Source organism: Salmo trutta, chromosome 21 (assembly GCF_901001165.1).
Source record: "Salmo trutta chromosome 21, fSalTru1.1, whole genome shotgun sequence".
In the NCBI taxonomy this organism is placed as follows: domain Eukaryota; kingdom Metazoa; phylum Chordata; class Actinopteri; order Salmoniformes; family Salmonidae; genus Salmo; species Salmo trutta.
In genome coordinates, this window is record NC_042977.1 from 49,212,233 (window position 1) to 49,233,958 (window position 21,726).

At 42.2% G+C, this 21,726-nt stretch overlaps 1 protein-coding gene across 8 annotated transcripts in view; it reads right to left on the bottom strand.

Annotated features, from left to right (window-relative positions):
- Positions 1–21,726, bottom strand: part of mtcl1 (microtubule crosslinking factor 1) — a 196,166-nt gene that overhangs the window by 149,161 nt on the left and 25,279 nt on the right. For all 8 annotated transcript variants that reach the window (XM_029706006.1, XM_029706002.1, XM_029706001.1 and 5 more), the window contains exons 2-3: positions 11,004–11,228; positions 10,110–10,268 (exon numbers count right to left, since the gene is read on the bottom strand). In XM_029706006.1, the coding sequence (XP_029561866.1) occupies positions 10,110–10,268; positions 11,004–11,228 (384 nt within the window). The remainder of the gene's footprint in view (positions 1–10,109; positions 10,269–11,003; positions 11,229–21,726) is intronic.

A 21,726-nucleotide genomic window follows, 5' to 3' on the forward strand; every position in this document is an offset into this window, starting at 1 on the left:
GTTCTGCACATGGAGGCCTACAATGGATTTGCTATATTGACATTCTTAAATCTGTTTTTCATGTCAGGTAACTCACCATCTGCTGTAGGAGTGGGTTCACAAAATAACTACTTTAAAATAATCAAAATGTAATTCGGAGAAATATAAATGATGGTGGCAACAATACAATGTACACATTCTGTACACTGAAGAAGTCGTGACTGCTGGGCAGTTTGATGCTATGTCACTGCAGCAGATCTGTTCTGTACCATAGCAGACTGACTCCACATGCTCCTCTCCACCCTCTTGCCTTTCTCTCAGTGGGGGAGTCAGAAAGAGAGGGGGAGAAAGAGAGAGAGACAGAGAGGTAGAGAGAGAGAGGGAGAGGTGGAGAGAAGGAGAGATCGAGAGAGAGATGTAGAGAGAGAGAGGGAGAGGGGGAGAGAAAGAGAGATCGAGAGAGAGATGTAGAGAGAGAGATGTAGAGAGAGAGAGAGAGATCGAGAGAGATGTGGAGAGAAAGAGATCGAGAGAGAGAGAAAGAGATCGAGAGAGAGATGTGGAGAGAGAGAGATGTAGAGAGAGAGAGAGATGTAGAGAGAGAGGAAAACGGCAAACAGTGAAGAACAAACACCATTGTAAATACAAACCATATTTATGTTGATTTATTTTCCCTTTTGCACATTGTTACAACACTGTATATAAACATATTATGACATTTGAAATGTCTCTATTCCTTTGGAACGTTTGAGAGTGTAATGTTTACTGTTCATTTTTTATTGTTTATTTGACTTTTGTTTATTATCTATTTCACTTGCTTTGGCAATGTTAACATATGTTTCCCATGCCAATAAAACCCCTTGAATTGAATTGAGAGAGAAATAGAGAGAGAGAGAATAGAGCGACAGAGAGACACTAACTAGGTCAATGATATTCTTTCATATCCTTCAGCAGCAGAGGAGAGAAGGCCGGGGATCTGCTGCTTAGAGCCTCCACATATTCTCACCACCGTGTGTGTGTGTGTGTGTGTGTGTGTGTGTGTGTGTGTGTGTGTGTGTGTGTGTGTGTGTGTGTGTGTGTGAGAGAGAGAGAGAGGGCGATAGAAAGAGAGAGAAAAGGCTAAAACAGAGAAAGATACAGTAGGGCAAGCATCTACTCTGCACTCTACTCTGTACTCTACTCTGCACTCTACTCTGCACTCTACTCTGCACAGCTGAATAACCTAAAATGCAACCCTTCAAAAATCCCTTTTTGGTTTCAGGTAGAACATTTTTGGTTCCAGGTAGAACCTTTTTGGGGTTCTCCCGTAAAACCCTTTCCACAGAGGGTTCTACCTGGAACCAAAAAGACGTTATTCTACGGGGACCGCCAAATAAACCTTTTTTCTAATAGTGTTGCATAAAAAACCGAGCACAGTGGTCCTCTCCCAAACGGTTACCGTCACTGAAGCTATTTGACATGTTTTGCTAGTGGTCCTAATGTTCCTGGAACCCCACAGTTAAAACACACTCTTCTGGATAGTGAGGGAACATGAGAGAGTTACTGACTACTAGAGCTAAAAGACTATCTACTCTCTGCAGGAGTCAGGACAGCGGCTAACTGATCTCTGCAGGAGTCAGGACAGCGGCTAACTGATCTCTGCAGGAGTCAGGACAGCGGCTAACTGATCTCTGCAGGAGTCAGGACAGCGGCTAACTGATCTCTGCAGGAGTCAGGACAGCGGCTAACTGATCTCTGCAGGAGTCAGGACAGCGACTATCTGATCTCTGCAGGAGTCAGGACAGCGGCTAACTGATCTCTGCAGGAGTCAGGACAGCGGCTAACTGATCTCTGCAGGAGTCAGGACAGCGACTATCTGATCTCTGCAGGAGTCAGGACAGAGACTATCTGATCTCTGCAGGAGTCAGGACAGCGGCTAACTGATCTCTGCAGGAGTCAGGACAGCGGCTAACTGATCTCTGCAGGAGTCAGGACAGCGGCTAACTGATCTCTGCAGGAGTCAGGACAGCGGCTAACTGATCTCTGCAGGAGTCAGGACAGCGGCTAACTAATCTGGACAAAATGCTAAAACTATAACACACTCTGTTATGATAAAAGCAGGAAGGAGACACTGTCTGCATCCCAAAAGGTACCCTATTCATTATGCATAGGACTCTGGTCTAAAGTAGTGCACTATGTAGGGAATAGGGTTCAATAGGGCTCTGGTCTAAAGTAGTGCACTATGTAGGGAATAGGGTTCAATAGGGCTCTGGTCTAAAGTAGTGCACTATGTAGGGAATAGGGTCCAATAGGACTCTGGTAAAAAGTAGTCCACTATATAGAGAATAAAGTCCCATTCGGCATGCAGATACAGTACTCTCTGCAGCAGTACGGGGCAGTCATCGCTTTACTGAAACCTAAACTTAGAATAAAATGAACTTGTGATCACAAATGCTAAAATCACCTGAAAATGTCTTTATTTTAAACGAAATGACATTTCATTAAAGCTTTTCTTTGAAGATGCCAAAAGGAAATGAGACTTGCTCAAACATTCTCTCCTTTTTTCTGCTGTATGTGTTACACCCATTTTCTGCAGCAAATCCTCTGTTCTCCATACTGTCTGGTGTGTATCCTCTCTAACCATGTGGACAGAGCAGCTGCAGTATTGCCCCAGAAGCCCAGAAGCCACTAACCAACAGACGGAGTCTAGGCAAGCCACCAGCGTTCCTGAACCGTTTATAACAGGCCATGTAAGCTGTCTGCTGGTTGAATCATATCACTCGCTAACAGTCGGGGACTAGAGTCATATGACTCTGACTCTCTCTCTCCCTCCCTCTCTCTCATCCTCTCTCTCCTCTCCTGATGTGGTTTAAGCAGTGTTGTGGACTTAGAACATCCAATTATGTTTATTTTTATATAAAAAAAAAAAAAATGTAATCTTGAGAGAGAAAACCTGAACAATTTTGGAAAAATGGAAACCTGTAAAAACGAAACGGAAAAAAAAACGAATTTGGAAAAAAACTGAACGGAATCAAGCAAAAAATTTAATAGATTTTATAGGTCCCTACTCCTCCCTCTCTTCCTTCTCTCTCCTCTTCCTTCTCTCTCCTCTCTCCCCCCTCTCTCTCCTCCTCTTCCTTCTCTCTCTCCCCCTCTCTCTCCTCCTCTTCCTTCTCTCTCTCTCTCCTCTTCCTTCCCTCTCCTCTCTCCCCCCTCTCTCTCCTCCTCTTCCTTCTCTCTCTCTCTCCTCTTCCTTCCCTCTCCTCTCTCCCCCCTCTCTCTCCTCCTCTTCCTTCTCTCTCCTCTCTCCTCCTCTCTCCCTCTGCTCTCCTCTCTCACTCTTTATCCTCGTCTCTCTCTCTCTCTCCCCTTGCAACCTGCCAGGTCGTTTCATAACCACTAGGCCTTCCTGCTGAGTTAATCCATGTAAAGGTTCCAATCCCTCGGACGGACGGACGCACACACACACCACACACACACACACACACACCACACACACCACACACACACACACACACACACACACACACACACCACACACACACACACACACACACACACACACACACACACACACACACACACACACAGAGCTGCTTCCTCTGATAGCCCAGACCGGACAGTAAAAGCTACTGTAGAATGTCAGCAAGGATTCCCTGCAAGGTTACACATACAGCCCATTCAGTCATGTCCACAGCCCATATTCACAATGGGTCTCACAGTAGGAGTTCTGATCTAAGATCAGTTTAACCTTTTTAGATTGTAGTGAATAAGATTACATGGACAGTGGAGGATCTGATCTGAGACCAGCACTCCCTACAGTTCTCTGTAACTATTGCTTAACTTTACACTGATATTAGGAGTATGTTTAATCTGAACATCCGTTTCTCTCTTAATAATAACTCATGTTGAATTCCGTCAGAGTGAGGAAGTGAAACGTCAAGCTTATACAACTCGTCGGTCCAGTTCAACAACATTGTTATCAGTCGGGTTGGAATATGCTCCCTCCTTTCCTCCCTCCTGTCCGTGGGAAAGAAAAAGGCATCTGTCCGTAATGAGTGATCACATTAGATTTATATCTCAATCAGAGATTGAGTCTTCCCTGTGGCTCAGTTGGTAGAGCATGGTGTGTGCAACGCCAGGGTTGTGGGTTCGATTCCCACGGGGGGGCCAGTACACATTTTTTATTTTTTTTAAATGCATGAAATGAAAATGAAATGTATGCATTCACTACTGTAAGTCGCTCTGGATAAGAGCGTCTGCTAAATGACTAAAATGTAACTAAGAAAAGGCTCAGTGTTCCGTTGACATTTCACAGAAATACGTTTGTTTTTGTGCCAAATTTTCGAAAAATAACAGAAATTTACAATGAATATAAAAAGCAAATATACTAAACTATGAAAATACGACACGACTTGCAGATTGGAGAAGAAAGATGATCAGTCACTCGATCAATAAATCAATCAAATATATTTATAAATTCCTTTTTTTTTTACTTTTTTTTTTTACAAATCGGCCAATGTGCAGAAACCCAGCCTAAAACCCCAAAACAGGAAGCAATGCAGATGTAGAAGCACGGTGAATTCAATGGTAGCCAGCCAGCAGCTTTAATTCCTGCACAGAATCCTGACATGATGCAACTTGTTTTTCTTCTTCTCTGGCCTCCATTGATTTTAGTCACCCTAATTATGGCCATTTCTACAAGGGTAAAAAAAAACAAGTCCAATAACTTTTTTTTAACGGATTGTGACAGAGACATGAGGACTATTGGTTTTCTTAGAGGATAATCTACATAATTAAGATGTTAGTTTACCCATTGCATTTTTGATTGGACACCCTAATCTTTGATACAGAAAAGATGATATTGATATTGTACTGGTGAACACTGGAGAGGAGAGGAGTCACTTGAGGCAGACTGTAATTAGCTCCAGCTCCAGCTAGCAACAGAGGCTGCCAGGCTAACAGCAGACAGTGTTTTTCTGGGGCAAACCACAGGGGAGTAGGAGAGAGGACTGTCTCTCTACACCTCCCTCACTGTGTCTCTCTCTCTACACCTCCCTCACTGTGTCTCTCTCTCTCTACACCTCCCTCACTGTGTCTCTCTCTCTACACCTCCCTCACTGTGTCTCTCTCTCTACACCTCCCTCACTGTGTCTCTCTCTCTACACCTCCCTCACTGTGTCTCTCTCTCTACACCTCCCTCACTGTGTCTCTCTCTCTACACCTCCCTCACTGTGTCTCTCTCTCTACACCTCCCTCACTGTGTCTCTACCTCCTCTCTCTATATCTTCCCTCACTGTGTCTCTCTCTCTCCTCTCTCAAACACGGCAAGAAGCTAACGCAACATGATGCCCCGTCACCTTATTAATTCAGCCACTTACTTAGATAGAAAGTTAAACGTAGGGGTCGTGTTAATGCAGAAACGGCGTTATCTTATGCAGGAAAAAAATTAAAATGCTTTTAAGAAATTTCTTGCTGCGTTTTGTAAAGGCAGATCTTAGACACTTCTTATTGTAATTTCTGCTCGGCTTCAGACTCATTTTGTGCTTCAGTTGCACTTCTCCACTCAGATGGCAATTCATGAACAATCATTTTATCAGCAGACAGCACTCTGACTGATGTGGAGCTACTGTTCTCCATCATTCTATCAGCAGACAGCACTCTGACTGATGTGGAGCTACTGTTCTCCATCATTCTATCAGCAGACAGCACTCTGACTGATGTGGAGCTACTGTTCTCCATCATCATATCAGCAGACAGCACTCTGACTGATGTGGAGCTACTGTTCTCCATCATCCTATCAGCAGACAGCACTCTGACTGATGTGGAGCTACTGTTCTCCATCATCCTATCAGCAGACAGCATTCTGACTGATGTGGAGCTACTGTTCTCCATCATTCTATCAGCAGACAGCACTCTGATGTGGAGCTACTGTTCTCCATCATTCTATCAGCAGACAGCACTCTGACTGATGTGGAGCTACTGTTCTCCATCATTCTATCAGCAGACAGCTCTCTGACTGATGTGGAGCTACTGTTCTCCATCATTCTATCAGCAGACAGCACTCTGACGGATGTGGAGCTACTGTTCCCCATCATTCTATGAGCAGACAGCTCTCTGACTGATGTGGAGCTACTGTTCCCCATCATTCTATCAGCAGACAGCACTCTGACTGATGTGGAGCTACTGTTCTCCATCATCCTATCAGCAGACAGCACTCTGACTGATGTGGAGCTACTGTTCTCCATCATCCTATCAGCAGACAGCATTCTGACTGATGTGGAGCTACTGTTCTCCATCATTCTATCAGCAGACAGCACTCTGACTGATGTGGAGCTACTGTTCTCCATCATTATATCAGCAGACAGCACTCTGACTGATGTGGAGCTACTGTTCTCCATCATTCTATCAGCAGACAGCGCTCTGACTGATGTGGAGCTACTGTTCCCCATCATTCTATCAGCAGACAGCACTCTGACTGATGTGGAGCTACTGTTCTCCATCATTCTATCAGCAGACAGCTCTCTGACTGATGTGGAGCTACTGTTCTCCATCATTCTATCAGCAGACAGCACTCTGACTGATGTGGAGCTACTGTTCCCCATCATTCTATCAGCAGACAGCACTCTGACTGATGTGGAGCTACTGTTCTCCATCATTCTATCAGCAGACAGCTCTCTGACTGATGTGGAGCTACTGTTCTCCATCATTCTATCAGCAGACAGCACTCTGACTGATGTGGAGCTACTGTTCTCCATCATTATATCAGCAGACAGCACTCTGACTGATGTGGAGCTACTGTTCTCCGGTACTTTTCACAGCGTAACCAGAAGAAGAAAAAAATGATCCTGTCAAATGGAAGATCAACTTTAAGAAGAACATTAGGAAATATAGATGGCTACATTCTTTCTATGATAGGCCATAAACATTAGAAATATAGCTGGCCATGTATTATTTTTGCAAAAAATATTTGCTTTTTCTTTATAAGCTCATTTACTTGTGTGGCTGCGAGCCAAAGAGCGTTGCACTTCTGTTGTCATCTAATGAAAATTAAGATATTTTCTGCAAGGTGTGTAGCACTAATATATTTTGTGTGAAGGAAAACCACAGTTGTATATATATATATATATATATATATATATATATATATATATATATATATACACAGTATCTCACAAAAGTGAGTACACCCCTCATATTTTTGTAAATATTTGAGTATATCTTTTCATGTGACAACACTGAAGAAATGACACTTTGCTACAATATAAAGTAGTGAGTGTACAGCTTGTATAAAAGTGTAAATTTGCTGTCCCCTCAAAATAACTCAACACACAGCCATTAATGTCTAAACCGCTGGCAACAAAAGTGAGTACACCCCGTTTTAACAATACAACATTCTCCAGGCCTCCAAGGGAGGAGTGACAATGATGTGACGTTGGTATGGCAAGACGAGATTAGGACCAGGTTACTGTTTCACTTCATTTAAAAAAAAAATGTATCTCCCGTTTTGTACCTACTAAACATAACCGCTGATGTGTCTCTGTATTCTCACTGGTCAAGATGGAGGTCACCAGTCCTGATGTGTCTCTGTTTTCTCACTGGTCAAGATGGAGGTCACCAGTCCTGATGTGTCTCTGTATTCTCACTGGTCAAGATGGAGGTCACCAGTCCAGTGTCTCTGTATTCTCACTGGTCAAGATGGAGGTCACCAGTCCTGATGTGTCTCTGTTTTCTCACTGGTCAAGATGGAGGTCACCGGTCCAGTAAGAAATAAACATATTGACACCTATGTACACCACACCTCCAGTCGTTTTAGTCCAAACCTGAAAGTTGCTGCATCAGCAAACAACAAGGTGGAGGTGTATTTAGGTCAGATATCAGGTCTTAGGATCTTGATAATGTAAATTCCTTACTGTTGTCAGTAGGTCAACAATGTCAAACAGTGTCAATATGTTTATTTCACACTTTGTTTCATCAGCAAACATAACGGTGGACGTGTCACGTGTCCCGTTAAAGAAAACATATGGTAACGTCTTATTCAACTCATGTTGCAATAAGGGTTTTGGGAAACAGGAATTGACTAGCGGTCTGTATAGATTCCCAATGAAGCTTGATACAGTTTGTGTCTGGCCATACTGCCTCCCCCTGCCTGGAGCATTGGTCTCCCTCTCCGTCTCTCCCTCCCTCCCTCCCTCCCTCCCTCCCTCCCTCCCTCCCTCCCTCCCCCTCTTTCCCCCTCTCTCCCTCTCTCCCTCTCCCCCTCTCTCTAAGCTGACACTGACACATGAGCAGGCAGCTGGCACTCACATGCACACGTGGACACACACACAGCAGGCAGGCAGTATGGGCACACACACACACACACAGCAGGCAGGCAGTATGGCCACACACACACACAGCAGGTAGGCAGTATGGCCACACACACACACACAGCAGGTAGGCAGTATGGGCACACACACACACACAGCAGGTAGGCAGTATGGGCACACACACACACACACACACACACACACACACACACACACAGCAGCCAGGCAGTAAGGCCACACACACACACACACAGCAAGCAGGCAGTATGGCCACACACACACACAGCAAGCAGGCAGTATGGCCACACACACACACACACACACACACACACACACACACACACACAGCAGGCAGGCAGTATGGCCACACACACAGTACCTAGTATAGCTGCTCCTCATCACATTAAAACTCCCAGAATGCAACACCTCTGTGCTAACATGCTGCAGACGCTGTCCAATCAGTATACAGAGAATACAGAGAATACTGTAGTCTACTGTATTCAACACACAGAGAATACTGTAGTCTACTGTATTCAACACACAGAGAATACTGTAGCCTACTGTATTCAACACACAGAGAATACTGTAGTCTACTGTATTCAACACACAGAGAATACTGTAGTCTACTGTATTCAACACACAGAGAATACTGTAGTCTACTGTATTCAACACACATAGAATACTGTAGTCTACTGTATTCAACACACAGAGAATACTGTAGTCTACTGTATTCAACATTAAGGAGCAAGATGCTGTAGTCTACTGTATTCAACACACAGAGAATACTGTAGTCTACTGTATTCAACACACAGAGAATACTATAGCCTACTGTATTCAACACACAGAGAATACTGTAGTCTACTGTATTCAACATTAAGGAGCAAGATGCTGTAGTCTACTGTATTCAACATTAAGGAGCAAGATGCTGTAGCCTACTGTATTCAACACACAGAGAATACTGTAGTCTACTGTATTCAACATTAAGGAGCAAGATGCTGTAGTCTACTGTACTCAACACTACGGAGCAAGATGCTGTAGTCTACTGTACTCAACACTACGGAGCAAGATGCTGTAGTCTACTGTATTCAACACTAAAGAGCAAGATGCTGTAGTCTACTATATTCAACACTAAGGAGCAAGATGCTGTTGTCTACTGTACTCAACATTAAGGAGCAAGATGCTGTAGTCTACTGTATTCAACACTAAGAAGCAAGATGCTGTAGTCTACTGTATTCAACACTAAGGAGCAAGATGCTGTAGCCTACTGTATTCAACACTAAGGAGCAAGATGCTGGAGTCTACTGTATTCAACAATAAGGAGCAAGATGCTGTAGTCTACTGTACTCAACACTAAGGAGCAAGATGCTGTAGTCTACTGTACTCAACACCAAGGAGCAATATGCTGTAGTCTACTGTATTCAACACCAAGGAGCAAGATGCTGTAGTCTACTGTATTCAACATTAAGGAGCAAGATGCTGTAGTCTACTGTATTCAACACCAAGGAGCAAGATGCTGTAGTCTACTGTATTCAACACTAAGGAGCAAGATGCTGTAGTCTACTATATTCAACATTAAGGAGCAAGATGCTGTAGTCTACTGTACTCAACACTAAGGAGCAAGATGCTGTAGTCTACTGTATTCAACACTAAGAAGCAAGATGCTGTAGTCTACTCCTCCCTCCCTCCTCTTCCTCCCTTCCCTATTTAACTCTGTCCAGTTCATTGTGTAGAGCCTGTTTAGAGATCTCCTCTTCTTCCTCGTTCCTCCTCCTCTCCCTCCTTCCTCCTCAGTCCTCTTCCTCTCCCTCCCTCCCTCCCTCCCTCCCCCTCCTCCTCTCCTACCTCTTTAACTCTGTCCAGTTCATTGTGTAGAGCCTGTTTAGAGATCTCCACCTCGATGATCCTCTGTCTCAGCAGCTCATTCTCATCTTCGGCCCTGGTCCTCTTGTCTTCTACATTCTCCAGCTCGTTGTGCAGACGCACCGACACATCTTTGGCCACCTGCACGGGGACATGGGGACACAGTCACACGGGGACACAGTCACATGGAGACACAGTCACATGTAGACACAGTCACACGGGGACACAGTCACATGGAGACACAGTCACATGTAGACACAGTCACACGGGGACACAGTCACATGGAGACACAGTCACATGTAGACACAGTCACACGGGGACACAGTCACACGGGGACACAGTCACATGGGGTCACAGTCACATGGAGACACAGTCACATGGGGTCACAGTCACATGGGGTCACAGTCACATGGAGACAAAGTCACATGGACACACAGTCACACGGGGACACAGTCACATGGAGACACAGTCACATGTAGACACAGTCACATGGGGTCACAGTCACATGGGGTCACAGTCACATGGAGACAAAGTCACATGGACACAGTCACATGGAGACACAGTCACATGGAGACACAGTCACATGTAGACACAGTCACATGGGGTCACAGTCACATGGGGTCACAGTCACATGGAGACAAAGTCACATGGACACACAGTCACATGGAGACACAGTCACATGGAGACACAGTCACACGGGGTCACAGTCACATGGGGACACAGTCACACGGGGACACAGTCACACGGGGACACAGTCACACGGAGACACAGTACATGAACACAGTACATACACACACTTACATTCTCGCGTGGACACGCACACACACGTACCTTCTGGTCCCCCTCCAGGTTGGGCCACTCGTCAACAACACGTACCTTGAGGTCCTGTTCCAGGTTGCGTAGCAGTTCTCCATCTACATGTCCAGTCTGGGCCACTCTGAGGCTCTTCTGTTCCGCTTTCCGGAGACGGTACTGGAGAATCCGACAGTTCTTATTGGAGCGGTCCAGCTCCCTGCGTAACTCCTGCACCTGGTACACCTCCTCTTCCAGGTAACTGTCCCGGACTTCCTCCATCTCCGCACGCAGCTCCTCCACTTCATCCTGGTGGTGAGAGAGAGAGAGGGGGGAGAGAGAGAGAAGTTGGAAACTTGAAGATACCCTCTGGGATACAACAAGGGGTCATGCTTGTAATGGAATATGACTCTATGCCGAAGCATAGTAACAATAGAAACAGCTGTTCTCTCTTCAGCCTCCACTGTCCTCTAAAAGTTGATGAATCTTTTCGTACACACAGAGAGGCATACTGTATGTCAACTACACTCCCACTACAACCAGCAAGACAATATTCATTCATAAGCAGCTCATAAGCATGGCATGGCAATGAATTGTGCGAGTTCATGTCAACCTGAACACAGAGACAGAAAGGATTGGTTTTTAATAATTGACTTAATAATAAGTGGTTTCCATTAATATTTCAAGTAAACGAGTTGACCTCCAATGCTGTCGCTACTGATTCTGTTCATTCAATCCATTTCCCCAGGTAGGTAGTGTAGAGTACAGTAGAGTAGAGTAGAGTACAGTAGAGTAGAGTACAGTAGAGTAGAGTACAATACAGTAGAGTAGAGTACAGTACAGTAGTGTAGAGTAGTGTAGAGTACAGTACAGTAGAGTAGAGTAGAGTAGAGTACAGTAGAGTAGAGTGGAGTAGAGTACAGTAGAGTAGAGTACAGTAGAGTAGAGTGGAGTAGAGTACAGTAGAGTAGAGTACAGTAGAGTACAGTACAGTACAGTACAGTAGAGTAGAATACAGTAGAGTAGAGTGGAGTACAGTACAGTAGAGTAGAGTAGAATACAGTAGAGTAGAGTGGAGTAGAGTACAGTAGAGTAGAGTACAGTAGAGTAGAGTACAGTAGAGTAGAGTACAGTAGAGTACAGTACAGTAGAGTAGAGTACAGTACAGTAGAGTAGAGTACAGTAGAGTAGAGTACAGTAGAGTAGAGTGGAGTACAGTACAGCAGAGTAGAGTACAGTAGAGTAGAGTACAGTAGAGTACAGTACAGTAGAGTAGAGTACAGTACAGTACAGTAGAGTACAGTAGAGTAGAGTGGAGTAGAGTACAGTAGAGTAGAGTACAGTAGAGTAGAGTACAGTAGAGTACAGTACAGTAGAGTAGAGTAGAGTACAGTACAGTAGAGTAGAGTACAGTAGAGTAGAGTAGAGTACAGTAGAGTAGAGTGGAGTACAGTACAGTACAGCAGAGTAGAGTACAGTACAGTAGTGTAGAGTAGTGTAGAGTACAGTAGTGTAGAGTACAGTACAGTACAGTAGTGTAGAGTACAGTACAGTACAGTAGTGTAGAGTACAGTACAGTAGAGTAGAGTACAGTACAGAAGTGTAGAGTAGTGTAGAGTACAGTAGTGTAGAGTACAGTACAGTACAGTAGAGTAGAGTACAGTACAGTACAGTAGAGTATGATATAGTAGTGTAGAGTACAGTGCAGTAGAGTAGAGTACAGTACAGTAGAGTAGAGTATGATATAGTAGTGTAGAGTACAGTAGAGTAGAGTACAGTAGAGTAGTGTAGAGTACAGTAGAGTAGAGTACAGTACAGTAGAGTAGAGTAGAGTACAGTAGAGTATGATATAGTAGTGTAGAGTACAGTAGAGTGGAGTAGAGTACAGTAGAGTATGATATAGTAGTGTAGAGTACAGTAGAGTGGAGTAGAGTACAGTACAGTACAGTAGTGTAGAGTACAGTACAGCAGAGTAGAGTAGAGTACAGTAGAGTATGATATAGTAGTGTAGAGTACAGTACAGTAGAGTAGAGTATGATATAGTAGTGTAGAGTAGAGTAGAGTACAGTAGAGTACAGTAGAGTAGTGTAGAGTACAGTAGAGTAGAGTACAGTAGAGTATGATATAGTAGTGTAGAGTACAGTACAGTACAGTAGAGTATGATATAGTAGTGTAGAGTACAGTACAGTACAGTAGAGTATGATATAGTAGTGTAGAGTAGAGTACAGTAGAGTACAGTACAGTACAGTAGAGTAGAGTACAGTAGAGTATGATATAGTAGTGTAGAGTACAGTACAGTAGAGTAGAGTATGATATAGTAGTGTAGAGAACAGTACAGTACAGTAGAGTAGGATATAGTAGAGTAGTACAGTACAGTAGAGTATGATATAGTAGTGTAGAGTACAGTACAGTACAGTAGGATATAGTAGAGTAGTACAGTACAGTAGAGTATGATATAGTAGTGTAGAGTACAGTACAGTAGAGTAGGATATAGTAGAGTAGTACAGTACAGTAGAGTATGATATAGTAGTGTAGAGTACAGTACAGTACAGTAGGATATAGTAGAGTAGTACAGTACAGTAGAGTATGATATAGTAGTGTAGAGTACAGTACAGTACAGTAGGATATAGTAGAGTAGTACAGTACAGTAGAGTATGATATAGTAGTGTAGAGTACAGTACAGTACAGTAGGATATAGTAGAGTAGTAGAGTAGAGTACAGTTCTCAGCTGCCAATGACTGGAACGAACTACAAAAATCTCTGAAACTGGAAACACTTATCTCCCTCACTAGCTTTAAGCACCAGCTGTCAGAGCAGCTCCCAGATCACTGCACCTGTACATAGCCCATCTATAATTTAGCCCAAATAACTACCTCTTCCCCTACTGTATTTATTTATTTTGCTCCTTTGCACCCCATTATTTCTATTTGTACTTTGCACTTTCTTCTACTGCAAATCTACCATTCCAGTGTTTTACTTGCTATATTGTATTTACTTTGCCACCATGGCCTATTTTGCCTTTTCCTCCCTTATCTCACCTCATTTGCTCACATTGTATATAGACATATTTTTTTCTACTGTATTATTGACTGTATGTTTGTTTATTCCATGTGTAACTCTGTGTTGTTGTATGTTGTCGAACTGCTTTGCTTTATCTTGGCCAGGTCGCAGTTGTAAATGAGAACTTGTTCTCAACTTGCCTACCTGGTTAAATAAAGGTGAAATAAATACAAATAAAAAACAGTACAGTAGAGTACAGTAGAGTAGGATAGAGTACAGTAAAGTAGAGTAGTACAAGGAATACCTAGGATAGGATAAAGTAATCCTTCTAACCCCTAATATAGTAGAGTAGGATAGAGTACAGTAGAGTAGTACAGTTGGATATAGTGGAGTAGTGTAGAGTACAGCAGAGTATGATATAGTGGAGTAGTGTAGAGTACAGTAGAGTATGATATAGTAGAGTAGTGTAGAGTACAGTAGAGTAGAGTAGTGTAGATTAGTGTAGAGTAGTGTACAATACAAGAAGCGCAGGGTTGAGTAGAGCAGTGTAGATAGACTAGCCTATACAGGTAGAGTAGAGTAGTCTATACAGGTAGAGTAGAGTAGTCTATACAGGTAGAGTAGAGTAGTCTATACAGGTAGAGTAGAGTAGTCTATACAGGTAGAGTAGAGTAGGCTATACAGGTAGAGTAGCCTATACAGGTAGAGTAGTCTATACAGGTATAGTAGTCTATACAGGTAGAGTAGAGTAGTCTATACAGGTATAGTAGTCTATACAGGTAGAGTAGAGTAGTCTATACAGGTAGAGTAGTCTATACAGGTACAGTAGTCTATACAGGTAGAGTAGAGTAGTCTATACAGGTATAGTAGAGTAGCCTATACAGGTATAGTAGAGTAGTCTATACAGGTAGAGTAGAGTAGTCTATACAGGTAGAGTAGTCTATACAGGTAGAGTAGAGTAGTCTATACAGGTAGAGTAGAGTAGTCTATACAGGTAGAGTAGAGTAGTCTATACAGGTAGAGTAGTCTATACAGGTAGAGTAGAGTAGGCTATACAGGTAGAGTAGAGTAGTCTATACAGGTAGAGTAGAGTAGTCTATACAGGTAGAGTAGAGTAGCCTATACAGGTATAGTAGAGTAGTCTATACAGGTAGAGTAGAGTAGGCTATACAGGTATAGTAGAGTAGTCTATACAGGTAGAGTAGAGTAGTCTATACAGGTAGAGTAGAGTAGTCTATACAGGTAGAGTAGAGTAGTCTATACAGGTAGAGTAGAGTAGCCTATACAGGTATAGTAGAGTAGTCTATACAGGTAGAGTAGAGTAGGCTATACAGGTATAGTAGAGTAGTCTATACAGGTAGAGTAGTCTATACAGGTAGAGTAGAGTAGCCTATACAGGTATAGTAGAGTAGTCTATACAGGTAGAGTAGAGTAGTCTATACAGGTAGAGTAGAGTAGTCTATACAGGTAGAGTAGTCTATACAGGTAGAGTAGAGTAGACTATACAGGTAGAGTAGAGTAGACTATACAGGTAGAGTAGAGTAGTCTATACAGGTAGAGTAGAGTAGACTATACAGGTAGAGTAGAGTAGTCTATACAGGTAGAGTAGAGTAGCCTATACAGGTAGAGTAGAGTAGACTATACAGGTAGAGTAGAGTAGTCTATACAGGTAGAGTAGAGTAGTCTATACAGGTAGAGTAGTCTATACAGGTAGAGTAGAGTAGTCTATACAGGTAGAGTAGTCTATACAGGTAGAGTAGAGTAGTCTATACAGGTAGAGTAGAGTAGTCTATACAGGTAGAGTAGAGTAGTCTATACAGGTAGAGTAGAGTAGTCTATACAGGTAGAGTAGAGTAGTCTATACAGGTAGAGTAGTCTATACAGGTAGAGTAGAGTAGTCTATACGGGTAGAGTAGTCTATACAGGTAGAGTAGAGTAGTATATACAGGTAGAGTAGTCTATACAGGTAGAGTAGAGTAATCTATACAGGTAGAGTAGAGTAGTCTATACAGGTAGAGTAGCCTATACAGGTAGAGTAGAGTAGTCTATACAGGTAGAGTAGAGTAGTCTATACAGGTAGAGTAGAGTAGTCTATACAGGTAGAGTAGTCTATACAGGTAGATAGACTAGCCTATACAGGTAGAGTAGAGTAGTCTATACAGGTAGAGTAGTCTATACAGGTAGAGTAGAGTAGACTATACAGGTAGAGTAGAATAGTCTATACAGGTAGAGTAGCCTATACAGGTAGAGTAGAGTAGTCTATACAGGTAGAGTAGCCTATACAGGTAGAGTAGAGTAGTCTATACAGGTAGAGTAGAGTAGTCTATACAGGTAGAGTAGAGTAGTCTATACAGGTAGAGTAGAGTAGTCTATACAGTAGAGTAGAGTAGTCTATACAGGTAGAGTAGAGTAGTCTATACAGGTAGAGTAGAGTAGTCTATGCAGGTAGAGTAGAGTAGTCTATACAGGTAGAGTAGTCTATACAGGTAGTGTAGAGTAGTCTATACAGGTAGTGTAGAGTAGTCTATACAGGTAGAGTAGAGTAGTCTATACAGGTAGAGTAGTCTATACAGGTAGAGTAGAGTAGTCTATACAGGTAGTGTAGAGTAGTCTATACAGGTAGAGTAGAGTAGTCTATACAGGTAGCGTAGTATATACAGGTAGAGTAGTTTATACAGGTAGAGTAGAGTAGTCTATACAGGTAGAGTAGTCTATACAGGTAGAGTAGAGTAGTCAATGCAGGTAGAGTAGTTTATACAGGTAGAGTAGAGTAGTCTATACAGGTAGAGTAGTCTATACAGGTAGAGTAGTCTATACAGGTAGAGTAGAGTAGTCTATACAGGTAGAGTAGAGTAGTCTATACAGGTAGAGTAGAGTAGTCTATACAGGTAGAGTAGAGTAGTCTATACAGGTAGAATAGAGTAGTCTATACAGGTAGAGTAGAGTAGGTCTATACAGGTAGGAGTAGTCTATACAGGTAGAGTAGAGTAGTCTATACAGGTAGAGTAGAGTAGTCTATACAGGTAGAGTAGAGTAGTCTATACAGGTAGAGTAGAGTAGTCTATACAGGTAGAGTAGAGTCGTCTATACAGGTAGAGTAGAGTAGTCTATACAGGTAGAGTAGAGTAGTCTATACAGGTAGAGTAGAGTAGTCTATACAGGTAGAGTAGAGTAGTCTATACAGGTAGAGTAGAGTGTCATAGGTAGTAAGAGTAGTCTAGGTAGAGTAGAGTACTATACAGGTAGAGTAGAGTAGTCTATACAGGTAGAGTAGAGTAGTCTATACAGGTAGTGGTCTAGTAGGTAGAGTAGTCTATACAGGTAGAGTAGAGTAGTCTATACAGGTAGAGTGGTCTATACAGGTAGTGTAGAGTAGTCTATACAGGTAGACTAGAGTAGTCTATACAGGTAGAGTAGTCTATACAGGTAGAGTAGAGTAGTCTATACAGGTAGAGTAATATATACAGGTAGAGTAGAGTAATCTATACAGGTAGAGTAGAGTAGTCTATACAGGTAGAGTAGTCTATACAGGTAGTGTAGAGTAGTCTATACAGGTAGAGTAGAGTAGTCTATACAGGTAGAGTAGAGTAGTCTATACAGGTAGAGTAGAGTAGCCTATACAGGTAGAGTAGTCTATACAGGTAGAGTAGAGTAGTCTATACAGGTAGAGTAATATATACAGGTAGTGTAGAGTGGTCTATACAGGTAGAGTAGAGTAGTCTATACAGGTAGAGTGGTCTATACAGGTAGTGTAGAGTAGTCTATACAGGTAGAGTAGAGTAGAGTAGCCTATACAGGTAGAGTAGAGTAGAGTAGTCTATACAGGTAGAGTAGTCTATACAGGTAGAGTAGAGTAGTCTATACAGGTAGGTAGAGTAGAGTAGTCTATACAGGTAGAGTAGAGTAGAGTAGTCTATACAGGTAGAGTAGTCTATACAGGTAGAGTAGAGTAGTCTATACAGGTAGGGTGGAGTAGAGTAGTCTATACAGGTAGAGTAGAGTAGTCTATACAGGTAGAGTAGAGTAGTCTATACAGGTAGAGTAGAGTAGACTATACAGGTAGAGTAGAGTAGTCTATACAGGTAGAGTAGAGTAGTCTATACAGGTAGAGTAGAGTAGTTTATACAGGTAGAGTAGAGTAGTCTATACAGGTAGAGTAGAGTAGTCTATACAGGTAGAGTAGAGTAGTCTATACAGGTAGAGTAGAGTAGCCTATACAGGTAGAGTAGAGTAGTTTATACAGGTAGAGTAGAGTAGTCTATACAGGTAGAGTAGTCTATATAGGTAGAGTAGAGTAGTCAATGCAGGTAGAGTAGTTTATACAGGTAGAGTAGAGTAGTCTATACAGGTAGAGTAGTCTATACAGGTAGAGTAGTCTATACAGGTAGAGTAGAGTAGTCTATACAGGTAGAGTAGAGTAGTCTATACAGGTAGAGTAGAGTAGTCTATACAGGTAGAGTAGAGTAGTCTATACAGGTAGAATAGAGTAGTCTATACAGGTAGAGTAGAGTAGTCTATACAGGTAGAGTAGTCTATACAGGTAGAGTAAAGTAGTCTAATACCAGGTAGAGGTAGAGTAGTCTATACAGGTAGAGTAGAGTAGTCTATACAGGTAGAGTAGTCTATACAGGTAGAGTAGAGTAGTCTATACAGGTAGAGTAGAGTCGTCTATACAGGTAGAGTAGAGTAGTCTATACAGGTAGAGTAGAGTAGTCTATACAGGTAGAGTAGAGTAGTCTATACAGGTAGAGTAGTCTATACAGGTAGATAGACTAGCCTATACAGGTAGAGTAGAGTAGTCTATACAGGTAGAGTAGAGTAGTCTATACAGGTAGAGTAGAGTAGTCTATACAGGTAGAGTAGAGTAGTCTATACAGGTAGAGTAGAGTAGTCTATACAAGTAGAGTAGAGTAGACTATACAGGTAGAGTAGAGTAGTCTATACAGGTAGAGTAGTCTATACAGGTAGAGTAGAGTAGTCTATACAGGTAGGGTAGAGTAGTCTATACAGGTAGAGTAGAGTAGTCTATACAGGTAGAGTAGAGTAGTCTATACAGGTAGAGTAGAGTAGCCTATACAGGTAGAGTAGAGTAGACTATACAGGTAGAGTAGAGTAGTCTATACAGGTAGAGTAGTCTATACAGGTAGAGTAGAGTAGACTATACAGGTAGAGTAGAGTAGTCTATACAGGTAGAGTAGAGTAGTCTATACAGGTAGAGTAGAGTAGTCTATACAGGTAGAGTAGTCTATACAGGTATAGTAGAGTAGTCTATACAGGTAGAGTAGAGTAGTCTATACAGGTAGAGTAGAGTAGTCTATACAGGTAGAGTAGTCTATACAGGTAGAGTAGAGTAGTCTATTCAGGTAGAGTAGAGTAGTCTATACAGGTAGAGTAGAGTAGTCTATACAGGTAGAGTAGAGTAGCCTATACAGGTAGAGTAGTCTATACAGGTAGAGTAGAGTAGTCTATACAGGTATAGTAGAGTAGCCTATACAGGTAGAGTAGAGTAGTCTATACAGGTAGAGTACAGGTAGTCTATACAGGTAGAGTAGAGTAGCCTATACAGGTAGAGTAGAGTAGCCTATACAGGTAGAGTAGAGTAGTCTATACAGGTAGAGTAGTCTATACAGGTAGAGTAGAGTAGACTATACAGGTAGAGTAGAGTAGTCTATACAGGTAGAGTAGCCTATACAGGTAGAGTAGAGTAGTCTATACAGGTAGAGTAGCCTATACAGGTAGAGTAGAGTAGTCTATACAGGTAGAGTAGAGTAGTCTATACAGGTAGAGTAGAGTAGTCTATACAGGTAGAGTAGAGTAGTCTATACAGGTAGAGTAGAGTAGTCTATACAGGTAGAGTAGAGTAGTCTATACAGGTAGAGTAGAGTAGTCTATACAGGTAGAGTAGAGTAGTCTATACAGGTAGAGTAGAGTAGTCTATACAGGTAGAGTAGTCTATACAGGTAGTGTAGAGTAGTCTATACAGGTAGTGTAGAGTAGTCTATACAGGTAGTAGAGTAGTATATACAGGGCATGAGTAGTCTATACAGGACAGGTAAGAGTAGAGTAGTCTATACAGGTAGAGTAGCCTTACAGGTAGACCCTAGGTAGAGTAGAGTAGTCTATACAGGTAGAGTAGAGTAGTCTATACAGGTAGAGTAGAGTAGTCTATACAGGTAGAGTAGTCTATACAGGTAGATAGACTAGCCTATACAGGTAGAGTAGAGTAGTCTATACAGGTAGAGTAGAGTAGTCTATACAGGTAGAGTAGAGTAGTCTATACAGGTAGAGTAGAGTAGTCTATACAGGTAGAGTAGAGTAGTCTATACAAGTAGAGTAGAGTAGACTATACAGGTAGAGTAGAGTAGTCTATACAGGTAGAGTAGTCTATACAGGTAGAGTAGAGTAGTCTATACAGGTAGGGTAGAGTAGTCTATACAGGTAGAGTAGAGTAGTCTATACAGGTAGAGTAGAGTAGTCTATACAGGTAGAGTAGAGTAGCCTATACAGGTAGAGTAGAGTAGACTATACAGGTAGAGTAGAGTAGTCTATACAGGTAGAGTAGTCTATACAGGTAGAGTAGAGTAGACTATACAGGTAGAGTAGAGTAGTCTATACAGGTAGAGTAGAGTAGTCTATACAGGTAGAGTAGTCTATACAGGTATAGTAGAGTAGTCTATACAGGTAGAGTAGAGTAGTCTATACAGGTAGAGTAGAGTAGTCTATACAGGTAGAGTAGTCTATACAGGTAGAGTAGAGTAGTCTATTCAGGTAGAGTAGAGTAGTCTATACAGGTAGAGTAGAGTAGTCTATACAGGTAGAGTAGAGTAGCCTATACAGGTAGAGTAGTCTATACAGGTAGAGTAGAGTAGTCTATACAGGTATAGTAGAGTAGCCTATACAGGTAGAGTAGAGTAGTCTATACAGGTAGAGTAGAGTAGTCTATACAGGTAGAGTAGAGTAGCCTATACAGGTAGAGTAGAGTAGCCTATACAGGTAGAAGTAGAGTAGTCTATACAGGTAGAGTAGTCTATACAGGTAGAGTAGAGTAGACTATACAGGTAGAGTAGAGTAGTTCAGGTAGAGTAGACTATACAGGTAGAGTAGAGTAGTCTATACAGGTAGAGTAGCCGATACAGGTAGAGTAGAGTAGTCTATACAGGTAGAGTAGAGTAGTCTATACAGGTAGAGTAGAGTAGTCTATACAGGTAGAGTAGAGTAGTCTATACAGGTAGAGTAGAGTAGTCTATACAGGTAGAGTAGAGTAGTCTATACAGGTAGAGTAGAGTAGTCTGTACAGGTAGAGTAGAGTGTCTATACAGGGTAGAGTAGTCTATACAGTAGTGTAGAGTAGTCTATACAGGTAGTGCTAGAGTAGTCTATACAGTAGAGTAGAGTAGTCTATACAGGTAGGAGTAGTCTATACAGGTAGAGTAGAGTAGTCTAGCAGTAGTGTAGAGTAGTCTATACAGGTAGAGTAGAGTAGTCTATACAGGTAGCGTAGTATATACAGGTAGAGTAGTTTATACAGGGTAGAGTAGAGTAGTCTATACAGGTAGAGTAGTCTATACAGGTAGAGTAGAGTAGTCAATGCAGGTAGAGTGTTTATACAGGTAGAGTAGAGTAGTCTATACAGGTAGAGTAGTCTATACAGGTAGAGTAGTCTATACAGGTAGAGTAGAGTAGTCTATACAGGTAAGTAGAGTAGTCATACAGGTAGAGTAGAGTAGTCTATACAGGTAGAGTAGAGTAGTCTATACAGGTAGATAGAGTAGTCTATACAGGTAGAGTAGAGTAGTCTATACAGGTA